The sequence below is a fragment of the Watersipora subatra genome, chromosome 11 (genome assembly GCF_963576615.1).
Source record: "Watersipora subatra chromosome 11, tzWatSuba1.1, whole genome shotgun sequence".
NCBI lineage: Eukaryota > Metazoa > Bryozoa > Gymnolaemata > Cheilostomatida > Watersiporidae > Watersipora > Watersipora subatra.
Window position 1 is genome coordinate 5,873,534 of NC_088718.1, and position 13,509 is coordinate 5,887,042.

The 13,509-nt window shown below is 34.5% G+C and overlaps 1 protein-coding gene across 1 annotated transcript; it reads right to left on the reverse strand.

Moving 5' to 3' along the window:
- Nucleotides 1–1,163: 1,163 nt before the first annotated feature.
- Nucleotides 1,164–12,011, reverse strand: LOC137407756 (uncharacterized). Its single transcript, XM_068094139.1, has 3 exons — nucleotides 11,912–12,011; nucleotides 7,408–7,534; nucleotides 1,164–2,360 (listed from the first exon to the last, which is right to left on the reverse strand). Exons 1-3 carry the CDS (start codon nucleotides 12,009–12,011, stop codon nucleotides 2,171–2,173), a joined length of 417 nt encoding a protein of 138 aa, XP_067950240.1. The 3' UTR covers nucleotides 1,164–2,170.
- Between the last annotated feature and the right edge of the window lie 1,498 nt (nucleotides 12,012–13,509).

Genomic DNA, 13,509 nt, shown 5'->3' on the forward strand with positions numbered 1-13,509 from the left:
AATCCACATTTTATGTACATCATTAGGGATTTAGAAGCCATAAACAGAAGAGCGTTCAGATGGGCAAACGGTTTTAGAAAGTATGACAGTATTACATCTTCAATGGAAAACATGTCTTGGCACACTCTTGAAGAGAGAAGATGCACTAAGGATAAAAACACTTTACTGAAAATTTTAAATCAAGACCTTATGGTCGATTTTAAAAAGTTTACACTGTGCAACTCCGCCTATTTTACTCGTGGGTCTAATATTAGGCACACTATTAATACAGATGCCATGAAGTTCTCATTTTTTAACCGAGTCATGAAGTTTTGATATATATATGGAACAAGCTCAATAGCAGATTTTATTTGACTCTCGATTTTGCAGGAATGTCTGATCTCTTTTATCGTTGTGGTCGCATTTTATCTCTAAAGGCTTATCAGGCCACAAGAGATATTTTATCGAGATAGATAGATAGATATCGTTACAATATATTAATGGGAATATGTAAAAATCTAATTTCACGCAAACCTATAGCCTATTGATTACTTTATGGTACCAATGATATACAGCCCAAAATGGGGGGGGGGGGCTGTATATCATTGATGGTACCAAAGATATTCATATGTATTTTATTCTTTACTTTATAATAAGTACAAGATACTTGTGTAAGCCTGGCACCTGAATTAGCACTCTCAAGTATCACTAGCATATGGCACAACAGTCAAAGAAACCTAGAACAACTATTTAAAAAATAGTCGGCCACCTTATCTTGCCTGTTGAAAGTTTGCTTAATGAGGTTTTGCCAATTTCACATGTGATAACCCTGTAGATGTTACCAACTTACCATAATATGGTAAGTAAAATACTATGTGATTCATAATAAAATCTTGCAAAATAAATCTTGCAGAATAATTGAAATTGCTTATTTTACCTATAAGATAAGTACTGTAGAATGAAATGCGATTTATAAATCTTATTGTAGAAGCTAATTAGTCGTAAAGACATTACATTCATAAGGTTTTTTTAAAGTAAAATTATGAGACTATCCACGTATATCACTTATTGGCTTTATTATATAAATAGGCTAGCAAATTAAAATAATATTCATCACAGAGTTCACAATGTATTTGGCCAAAGAAGCAGTAAAATATGAGCATAAAACAAGTCACAAATGGCAAAAAAAGTTTATTCATAATTTGTTATACATTCATGTTGTCATAGAAATAGGGTTATTCACTTTGCCGGATGAAGATTGAAAATTGCATATCCACTATCATTGATACCATTTGATAACCAGGCATTCACATTTTAAAAACCTTTGAGTATTCACCACAATTTACTTGGCTTATGGTATAAAGAAACTCGAAAAAAACTTGATCAGCCATTTCACGAAAATAATATTGGCAAAAATTTCCTACCAAAAGCCAATCGCTTTACAGACAAGTCTGGTAAAATAAGTTATGCTAGATTTCAAGCAAAGCAAAAATATTTATGCAGTACATTACAAAAATATATTATCGAATATACATACAGAATCAGTTGAGCAAATATCAGACAATGGAATACGAGAGACTAGCTTGCAAACTTGCTACACTTCAATGCTACCATATAACATGATCCAACAGCTGCAACCTGCTGAAAGCAATCAAAATGTTACATAATTTCAACGAATTTGAAGCACTATTATACCTTAGTGAAAGCGTTAACAATTTACCCAATGATCAGGATAGCTATTGTGATAAGTTGACCGTTTTCATATGACTTGTTATCCTGTGGATGAACTCATCCTGCCAAAGAACAAATAACTAGCCGCCAACATAATCGGGCTGTGTAAATAATATGAACAAAGAACCAACAAGGATCGTTGCATTGTGGTCTTTAGCCACTTACGCAGCAATGGATATGCTTATTCTTACTAGATGTGTATCAGCCTTCAATTTATGTATAGATGTGGTGGAGAGGTAAAAAAACAGAGCTGCATAGAAGTCAGTGATAAAGCCAAAACCATAAGGCTGAACCATTGTTGAAACGACCATCTGCAAGAGAGAAGCTGATGTCTTGTATACAAGATGGCTGCAAGTTGTCCTGTAGGTAGTGGAATTTAGATAAAAACATTGCTTTTAGATCTATCAATTCGTTTTATATGAGAACACAACTTTCACTTAATAATGTTTCCTGTTTTTTGTCAGAGTTGTTCTTTGTTAGTTATCTTTTTATAGATTGGCTGTACAATTGCATGGTACTCAGGGTTTGGTGTTACAACTGCTAGTAGGTCATCATTTCTCTGATCCTCCTCGTCATCAACTACCTTATCTTTTGTTAAATACCAGTTGTGATCTATCGACTTTCTAGGGTTGCTGTGCTGCTCACAATATCTGCAATCAATAACAACAGGCTTCCTTGTAACAAGACTGGCACAAAGAAGACTGGCACAAAGACTGGCACAAAGACTGGCACAAAGACTGGCACAAAGACTGGCACAAAGAAGTTAACTTTATTAACTTCTTTCAACTTTGAAGAAGTTAAAATGTTCAATTTTAAATGCCTAAAATTTAAATTAAAAAATTTCAAACCTTTAAAATTAAATTAAAAATCTAATTTTAAATGCTTTAAAACTTAATTTTAAAACATTTAAATTTGAAACATTTGATTTTTAATGCTTTTGAGAAACAGGTTACAGTACATGCTTTTTCTGGCACCAGCATTGAAAAAATATTTAAAATTACGTTAGACCAACTGGGAAACAGTTACTTTATTCATATAAAAGTTAACTAATTTTTAGGTTGGTCTAAATCTTTTGATTAATCATGTTTTTTGTTTATTTATTGCATGCGCCCGAAGGTGAGCACAAGCAAGTATCATCACAGGTATTAATAGAGTGATGTTAATAGTGCCAGCTCTTTCATTTGTACTGTAGAAACTTAAACCAGAATAAATTCAAAGATACGGTTGCTGTATTGAGTGATGATGCACACAACTATGTTTCACCATACATAGCCTGAGTAAATTGTTAAGTGATTCTACCTACTGTGTTAAAACAGGTAACAAACCGCATGTCAGAACTCATCATTAATAAAGGTAGTAGCACATGGTGGTACTCATTTTTTCCCCAATTTCAATTTATAATCATGTTTTTTCCGCCTCAACTGTAGTCAATAATTATATTCATACAAGCCTGGCTTATAATTGCTTAGCTCTCTGCTGGGTGGATTTTTTGTTGGTGATTTTACCCAGATATCTCAGATGTCTACAGGAAAATGCTTTAGTAAATAAAATTATAGTTGTGACTGGATGGAAATATGCTGGAAAAGTACCGGTCCCAAGTTTGTGATATTATCTGCACGTATCAAGCCTTATCATCTTTTCTTTAAAATAGCAAATTCCCCCAAAAAAGCTATCAGCATAAGGTGTCTATAAAGTATTTAAGTATGTATATTATTGTTGGGTTCAAGTAGAGGTCATGCTAAAACCTCTGATGCTTTTTGTTCAGTATTTTTGTTATCTTTGAATGTGAAGTTTATACAATTCCTCAAAAGATGATTAATAAAATTATTGATGGCACAACTTTATCAACTCATAGCTTAAGCAAAATCATTGCATCTTCTAGTATTAAGTTTGAATATTCTTTTTCAGAGAGTTGGTGTTATCTAAATGCAAGCGCCATTTTATTTTCATAGTCTTTACTGGTCAATTAAAAAACCAATTTATTTAGAATAAAATTGCTTATCACATCATTAAAAGCTGAATCCTTGATACTTAAATATACTTAAACTTGAAATATTTCTCATCAGCATTTATTGAAGCAAAATAAACTTTTATTTTGTTTTTTCAACGAAAACAAATTTTCATTACACTTTGCAATAAGAATAAAATCTTTAGCTGAACTAAAAAGCGGTTTGTATACAGTGAGGATGGAGAACAACATTCAATGCAATTTAAAGTTGTCCCCCTATGACATTTGTCAAATATAAGACAACTACTGTTTTGTGATTTGTTACCAAAGTAATGTACAAGTAGGTCTCTACTGAGAAACTGGGAATATCTTTACTATAGTAAAATTCGTATTTGTCTGTTTGTTCATCTGTAGCCACTCTAAGAGTGGTAGGAAAAAAATTGCCTTCTATCGGAATCGAACCCACAGTGTCAGATTCATAGACAAGCACTACCACTACATCACTCGGGCACCTCGCCTCCTTATGGAAGAATTCTCTATGTAATGAATACTCATGATGATCTCTCACAGTGCATGGCACTGGAAAGTCTACAAGTAGGCTATATTATAAGAACATAGCAGATATTTAGCCAGAGAATCAAAGAGGCAGCTTCTGAGCTACCATAAGTTTGTTGTAAAATAATACTTTTTAATGCAATGGATTATAAGTTTTTGAGCCTGAGTAGTAATAAAATGTAAGCAGCACATTTGTAGTAACATGTGAAAACCTTTACATACACTCAAAAATGAACAAAAAATAATTAAAAGGGGCACATTTTTCGAGAGATTGACGCATAAAAAACATGTAATTAAAATAATTGATAAAATCGGAGACACCCTCTCTTCATGACACTGGGATAGTCCGTAAGCAGGGCTGAGTCTCGTCTATGATAAAAAAATTAGCCTTGGAATGTGCTAAGTTCGTGGGCACAAATGGAAGTGGGCAGATGATTACATTCTTTTTTCCTGTTGCATAATGACTATGTTCTATTTATAGCACACTGCAGTTTTTCATTTTGTTACTAAAAATAGAACACACACACCCTGCATTTTATAGCCCTTATGCTACTTTGATATTCCACCCAAATGAATTAATGAGCTGACAACACGTCGACGCCTTGGCACATGAACAACCTTGAGCCAAACACTTTCTACGCCTTTAAATCAACTCTGTTTTACAGACTGTCAAATGTTATATACACACCTGAAAATAGCTGCATAAGCAAGGGTTAATTGAGATTAATGGTGGAGTACAATAAAAGGTTCCCACTGAGTGTAAACAATAGTGATACCTTCACCACTAGTCTCATATCATCAACAAGCTGTACAGCATATTGATGAAAGTTAAATAAAAGTTACTTTCAGAACTACAACAAAATAAACTGAAGCCACAAAATACAAATAACTTTTGCAAACTGTAATGTTTATTTACAGGCATTGATTCACAGGTAGATGTTCACTTTTACAAAGTATTATTCATAAGGAAGACAGCCAATCAAAAGTCACTGCATTTTAAGGAAAGGTAAATGTATTATATCTTCTCCACATTCACAATGTTCACATCCGTGCATCCTTTCTCAATCAAAACATAATAGTCATAGTTATTTATACACATACATACTTTTTCAACTAAGCTACAGGCTGAATTTTTCAAATACGCTAAGCTTAGCCTACATGTATGTAAGCCTAACTATGACAGCATTCAGCTTGGAGTTACTTGCCCATAGAATGAAGTCAGGATAATTAGATATATTTAATTGCCATACATACTGAACCAATCCTGTAAATAAATTGTAGCTGTGATGATGAGATTAATTGCAACATTTATGCATGAGGACGGAATTTACTCTTTTTCTAATAATATGAATAAAGTCAGTTTCAGATTTTTTTCAATTTGAAATCTATGAAGAGAGACTTATCAAACGTGGCAATATTTAATGTAAAAGTATGTTGAGCTAGAAATGAATTTAGACAGTGTCACAATCACTTACTGTTTATGAACATACCATTGTGAAATCATTAATGTAAAGGATTATAGAGATTTCTGCTAAATATTAGAGAAATTTGTGAAATCATTTACATTTTAGAAAAGCCAATAACAGAAGTAATGCAATAACTGCTATTATTAATGTTATTATTGCAATTGCTGTTATTATTAGTTTTTCTTCACAGTTGTGTGGTGGTAGGTGACTGGTTTTAGTCCATGTTGAGTCCAGGCTTTAACAAAAAGCCAAAGGATTCAACAGCAATTATTACAATTGCTGTTATTATTATTATTATTGTAAAAGTTTTTCTTCACAGTCGTGGGGTGGTAAGTGACTGGTTTTAGTTCGTGTTGAGTCCGGGTCTTAACAAAAAGCCAAAAGATCCAACATCTCCCTCAATTCCACTAAGAGAGGACCTTCTTCAATATGTGAGCTGTTCCTAAGATAGCTGTCTTCTGTATAGTCTCAAAAGACATGTTCTCTCTCACCTCGGCCAGGTATGCTATATGCCTGATTGATATTGTTCCGAGTGCACCAATTATTATTGGTATTAATATTATTATTATTATCTGTTGATTATATACAACAAAAATAATGTTTATCAAGGAGCCAGTCAATTGCTTGCAGTCATTCCTTAGTTTTAGAGAGAACAAATGGTTGGCATGCTCAGATAGGAAGTACTTTCTAACACCAGCCAGAGGTAAACTAGTACAGCATATAACCGATACAAAACAAAGAACCACTAGACAGCTTTTACCTTTTTATAAATTAGGTTATTAGACTGTCAAAGGATGTGGTGCATGTGTCGGAATACTAAATTTCCTATAAAACTGAGTACATAATGAATAATTAGTAATGTTGATAAGAGTCATTATGCATGTAAATGTATCTAGTCAGATCACCTTATTTGGATACTAGCTTTTTGAATTGATGCCTTAAAGCATGAATGAATGAATGAATGAATGAATGAATGAATAAATGAATGAATGAAGTTAATAAGAGTTAATCAGCTAATAAAAGAAAATTTTAAAGTCGAGTGAGAAAAAGTTATAACATATGCCACTTTGGTCTGTTCTAGATAACATCCTGTTAGGTTAAAAATCAATTTCTATGAAGTTATTGTTCAGCTTTAATCCCTGACATACATCATGTTCTCATAATGCAGATTTGGAGTTGTGTGCACATTGAGTTACTACGTAATAAGTGTTTCAATGGACATTTGCATGATGCGGATTAACGAGGGTACTTTGTTAAAAATGATAAAGATTTCTACGCCGGAGGTCTTAGCGGCGCATTCAGAACTGATCAAATCAAAATTAATATGAAAATGTTAATGCGGAAATTTGGAAAATGTTTAAAATGGAATAGCTTGTGTTGCATTTTCTTGAGCATCATCCGCGGGTGCTGGTGCCATCTTTGGCAAGATTAACAATTTGTGAAGAATAAAACTTGACTGACTTGCAAACTTTTGTCATTTTCATCTTTGTGATGACACAAGCTTGTGGATTAATCGTGTCTCGCAAACATAGTGATAACTAAACAGAAATAGGAACTTTTCATCGCTATCTCATTGGCATTAAAATAGCACAATGCACTATTACTTTCTCGCTTGAATAGAAAGTAATAGCAACTACTGTCATAGCGAAGCCAAACCTACTGACAGCTCTCTATCTTGAAGGAATTGTTACTATACAATACCGTATAACTGCAAGTGTATGTATTTACCTTAAAGCCTCAACAGAGCATATGAAGTCTTTACTGGTCCGAAGACTTGCTCGTTTCATGGCCAAGCCCATTTCATAAAGTTTGTTAGCTTGTTCGAGTTCTTGCAAGTGCTGCTCAAACTCTATGGCTATAAAAGTAAAAAGTGTAACCTTGTATTAACACTGTGTGTAACAGAACGTAGGTATTCAAAATCGTGGAGTTATCTTCCTTTGGATAAATTAATTTTCAGGATAAATATCAAAAACTTGAATCAATGTGTCCGAGTTGTTATTAGCACAACAATCACTGCATTTCTTTGCTTCGAACAGGTTTGGAGTCGCCCCCCGCTCACAAATTCACGCCCTACTGTTTCAACACTATAAACCTATCCAAGATTCGCAATGAATTCCTCAAAACAAAACTTGGTAAAGTCGACCCACTTTTGGGTCGCAGTTGCTTTTCAGTTCTGCGCAGTCCAGTCGACTAGTTGCCCTAAAAAAAGAATTGTTTTTTTCATCTTCATACAAGTAACCTGTCCTGGCATGCAAATAGCAGACATGTAAGTTAAGCAGAAACAACAACGGGTAGCAGTGGATTGTTTTCATAGCAGAAATCATGAGGCTATGGGCTGAAGTGCGCGAACTTATGTTTACCTCAACTAGAGAGTAAAAAAATTCCTCCAGCCAGGTAAATACTCCAGCCTAGTATTAGCGATTTGTATCCAACAACAGTAAGCATTTCTATGATGTCCAAGCACTCTCACAGCGAGTGCCTTTGCACTAATTTAGCGAAGCGGGATAGCGTCAAATGCATTGGGATTTTACCATTTGCACGATTTGGAGTGGAAGCAACTCCGAGACCAACCGAAACATGGAAACGCAGTGAACATAAGGCTTAATGCATATATAGTATCCAAAATGGCAACTGTCATGGATTACTCAATAAAACATGCGAGAGACTGAATGGTTTATCAGGAACGGTTTTTAAAACCAAAGATATTCCCCTAGCTCTCAACCACGCTCTTACAAATAACCTTATTGGCTGTCAAGGCTCCCCAACCACTCGCTTAGAACCAAACTCTACAGGTAAATGAAGTTCTCAACAGCCAGGCAAGTCAATTTCATACTCGATAATGGTAAAAAGGTAGAGTCCAAGCAATTACCTGTGCTATTGACAGTTAGTCAGTAACAGCTGCTACTAAAAATACATACTTATCAACTCTCATGCATAATATTCAGCAATTCGACCCAGTTAATTATACTTCTGTCAACTTTACATATGACACGCAGAGACAAGTATCCCCATGTTCTAGATTCTGTCTCAGCAGAAAAGCTACTGATTGGCTTTGACTGAGTTTTCGGATTTTATGGATTAGATCGGTCTCAAATCAAACAGATGTTGTAATATAATCTACATAACCTTGCACATCATAGTTGAGATGCATTCAAGTAAAATACCTCCCAACACAAATGACACTATCAATTTATTCAAAACTTTATGCTCATGGTATACCACATTTTGTAACAAATCCTAAAACTATTTTTTATATAAAAACGATATTTACTATAATAGAGCCGCGTTCGTCTGTGTATTTAAAGCCATGCTAAGAGCATTAGGAGAAAATATTACACCTGATAGGAATCAAACCCAAATATTTTGATTCCAAGTAAGTGCACAGTCATTGGCGTCAACCTTTTGACACTTAAGAATAGTTGTGCACATAATTACTACACATGATCTCTCATATAGTACGGCACTGCCTTGTTACACATTCTCATTATTGTTTGCAGTCACAAAAAACCATTCTTTGGTGATTAGCTAGTGTATTGCAAAAGAACCTGTTTTATTTCGAATTAAATAAAATCTATCATGTATACAAATTTCCCTTAATATAGAAAAGCCAATAGGAGAAACGTACATAAATACATTAAGCTCAATAAAATTTGGGCATTTTAGGTGCCTTTGGTTAGGAGTTGTCCTACTTTTATCACATGGAAATACTTTCTTAATATATCTAATTAGCAACGAGAGGTGTAAGGTCTGTCAGTGCTTCCTTTGGTGTAATGCGAGGAGGAACCCCCATTTACTTGTCATTTGTGGTATACTTTTCTATTAAATCTGTTTCCTTCCCTTTCAGTAGCAGACAGGAAAAATTCCATGCATTAATTCGAAATTAAAATACATCTAAAGTTAGTCTATGGATGTTAAAATCAACCATCAGCATAAAGGAAAGGCAGGGCCAGCCATGCCCTTTAAATTTCAATTATGATTGAGCTCATTTTTAATGCTTTGGCCTTTTAAGCCATTCAAAGCATGGTCCAGCTTGACTACCAACATGAGTGAAGCGGACCTCAGGCTAAATTTGGGACAAATGCTTATGAGCTAAAAGTAACCCAAAGGTATAAGAAGTAAGAGCCATTAGTAAATCTAGAAAGAAATGTATGTAGAAATGTTGAAAATGGAAGGTAGAAATGTGAACAGAAAATGTTTAACTCGTTTATAAACTGTAGACAGAACTCTTAGCCTAATTTCCATAAAATCTCCGAAGATGGAAAAAACTGATATGGCACATAGCTGAGAATCAAAATGTGTTTTTGTTCATAAATGTGACCAAATATATACAGCAAGTAAAATTTAAAACTGCCTAACACTTTTTTTATAGTACTAGCAGTATTTAAAACAGCAAGCGAGTAATATAAGCTCTTTAAAACAAGCGAATAACTGTGGCTAAAAAATATTAAATTCATCAATATCATAGAGCATTCAATCGCTGAGCAGCTTATAACTGAGAGACCTGTTGACTCCCAAATATTTAATAGAGCAAATACCCTTCTAACTAACAACTGTCTCTTACAGGCATTAAACATGCAAGTCAGCTGTTCACTGCACAGAGTGCTCTACAGAGTGGGAATACTCTCTGACACCATCTTTTGGTGAAACAATCAAACAATCTATTCTTCTAGAACAATCTAGAAATACAGAGTAAACTCAGGCGTCCTATACATGCTATCAATATGCAAGTTTATTCAGCTGTGATATTTGCACAGGTCAATAAGTTTTATTGATTTATTGACTACTATTATCTTCAACCACAAATGGCTTGTCAAGTTCTTTTGTCTGGAGACTGGATTTTGCGGTTAACATGGGTGGAACTTGACTGTCACTTTGCTATACTCTACGTAGTTCGGTCAAAATCTCAATAATGCATGAATAACAAGCCCTTCTGCTGCCCTCAATCATTTCTGGTATGTTCTCAGGCTGTGAATATGTTTGGCATGACATAAGATTGAGCTTGTAAACAAAACCATGACCATCGGTGATTCAGATGTCCTAAGAACCAATTGTTGTTAACACCTTCAGTACGAACAGCCTACTCAATACAGTTTAATAAACAAAAACATGTTTGCAGTAGTCAGAAACCTGAAGGTTGTGAGAGATTACAAAGATATGATGTCAAAGTTTGTAGATGGTTTCGATATACACTTTACAATCTCTCTATTCAGAATATGCTTTCTTTAATCTGGGAAATTTATGTTTCAACTAACATTTCATGAAATCTAGACGTTCCAGCCGCGCTGTTCTTTATAAAAGCATGATTTTATTATTGCTTAGCTATGCAGCCTACAGCTGGTTCTCCTTTTTTACGAATAATGATAAAATTAGACTGGAGAGTCTACAAAAACTCTGTTTTGGAGTAATTTTATCAAACTGTGATGAATACGAACAAAAAGCTTTCTATTCTTAGCTTACAAGAGCTCTTTGTGCACCTTGACATTTGCTGTCTAAAATATTCTGCCAAAACATCTCAAACAGAAAGCCATCTATTAAAACAGTACGGTTCACTTACACAGCAGAAGGACAAAACAAGACACATACCACTACCACGGCCAAAACGCAGGAGACTAACTTTAATCTCTTTTTTGTTACATATAGTCTCATTTGCCTCTTCAGGCATTCATCAATAAAAAATTATGTTAACATCTAGTTATCTAAACCAAACAACTCTCTTTATGCAAAACTATGTAGACAACATGTCTTCAACTCCAGATAGTCTGGCAAAATGAGCCTAACATATGAATAAGTGCATAGACACTGACAGTAATAGCAAGTTCTACTAAAAGCACTGACATATGATTTTAGCTGAATTGCTGCTTACATCACATTCTTGACTAGATAGAACGCTTTCTTTCATCATGACTGACAACTTTATAGTTATTGGTTCAACTCTTAACATATTTCAAAGCAAAGTTTAGAGGTTGTCTTACAAGACACAATCTTCCATGACATAGTTAAATAATGACAACTCTTACTTTCCCAATTATCGTCTACAATATTATAAAAAAATCTTAAAAAACCAGAAAATCTGACTTTCAAAAACAAAAAAAGCAATGCAAAACATCTTGCTATGCCCCAAAAGCATTATTAATGATGCAAAAATTCTGCCAAGTGGAGATTTTATATGAATTAGGACAAACATATATCCATTTTAGAACCAGACAAAGTTAGACACGGACAAACCACCCACCTTCCTTTGAAGGCCGCGTTTCCTTTTGGGCTGTGTCCACGCTCTTCAATCTCTGCCAGTACTTATAGTTAACCACCTGACCCCCTATTCCTGAATTCATCCTGCCTTAAAAATCTATTGTGATGTCAGAATATTACAATCCACTCGTCACTAGTCAGAAGCTACTTTGGAGGCCAGCAAGCCGTTTTCATCAGAGAACTCTTGAACATTCAACTCGTTGTCTAGTGCTGCAATGAAAAACAGTTTTACTAAGGCACAGAAAGAGAGAGAGTGTGTTGGATTCTCATTACTCTATTAATATATTCATTAAAAGAAAAGCGCCTAGCTATTTCCTTCGTTATCGATCGCTATTGTAAACAGTACTATAGCAAATATTGATAAATACAGATAAGCTTCGTCAGTTATGGCCGCTCGAGTAAACCACTTGGAAAAGTCAATAAAATATGTGAGATATTGAAGTATGAAAAGCTACTATAGGAAAAACTCAGAGTAGATGAACTGAGGTCGATAGATATTAGCCTTATTTACACAGGTCAAGGCCGTTTTGAGCAAATAATACCATGAGACAAAAACAAAATATAGTAAAGTGAAGTTATTATGTGTATTGAGAGAAAAAGCTATTTTTGCATAACCCTGTTCTATAATGCAAATTGGAAAGATGTTGGTGTCTGGTATAAGGTGTAGTGGTTCTTTTGGGGAAGTAGGAATTTAATGGATGGTCAGGCGGATTGGAGAATCTTCCGTAGGTATCTTCCGAAAGGTACCATAAGTAGAAATGTTTTGGAAGGTACTATAAGTAGGAATCTTCCGGAAGGTATCATAAGTAAGACTCTTCTGGAAGGGACCATAAGTAGGAATCTTCCGGAAGGTAAATTGGAAAGATGTTGGTGTCTGGTATAAGGTGTCGTGGATTTTTTGGAGAAGTAGGAATTTAATGGATAGTCAGGCAGATTAGAGATATGATTTGAGTATTTTAAAGGCAAATCTTTAAAAAAGACAATTAGCTTCTCAGCATTAAGGGCATTAAGACACTGATCATAACTGTCCATATCAGGTAACATAATTCTGAAAAATAATTTTTAAAATCGCTCTAATTTTTCTCTATTATTCTTTGATACAAAGGGATACCAGCTTAGAGCAGCATAAGACAAAATGGACAATATATGATTCTGGCAAAAGAGTGATAGGCCTTTTTGTTTTACACCTATCTTTCTGAGCTGAATTAGAGCCCTTAACAAATGAGGAGACGGATTAAAGATAGGAAGGTGGGCCTGCTTTAAAAAAGTAGTTGGTTTTATTATTTTTGTATTGATACGTATTACAAAGGTATGCAATACGTATTAATAATTAGTATATAACAAATTTAACCTACTTTTAATGTGATGCTGAGGTTACCTTTCAAGATTGAAACTGTAGCTTGCATACCCTTCACTTTTAGTTTGAGAGTCAATAAGAGACTCCACTGCTCTCCTCCTATCTATTTAACCAGATGTTTATGACAGTTTGTGTTTTTACAGCTTGCATACCCTTCACTTTTAGTTTGAGAGTCAATAAGAGACTCCCCTGCCCTCCTCCTATCTATTTAACCAGATGTTTAT

What these genes read in the sequence shown, in the direction of transcription:
- LOC137407756 (XM_068094139.1), bottom strand. Translation starts at nt 12,011, where the DNA reads ATGAATTCAGGAATAGGGGGTCAGGTGGTTAACTATAAGTACTGGCAG. An exon ending in AACGCGGCCTTCAAAGGAAG is followed by an intron (nt 7,535 to 11,911) that starts GTGGGTGGTTTG and finishes TTACTTTTATAG; the next exon opens with CCATAGAGTTTGAGCAGCAC. An exon ending in TGCTCTGTTGAGGCTTTAAG is followed by an intron (nt 2,361 to 7,407) that starts GTAAATACATAC and finishes TATTGATTGCAG; the next exon opens with ATATTGTGAGCAGCACAGCA.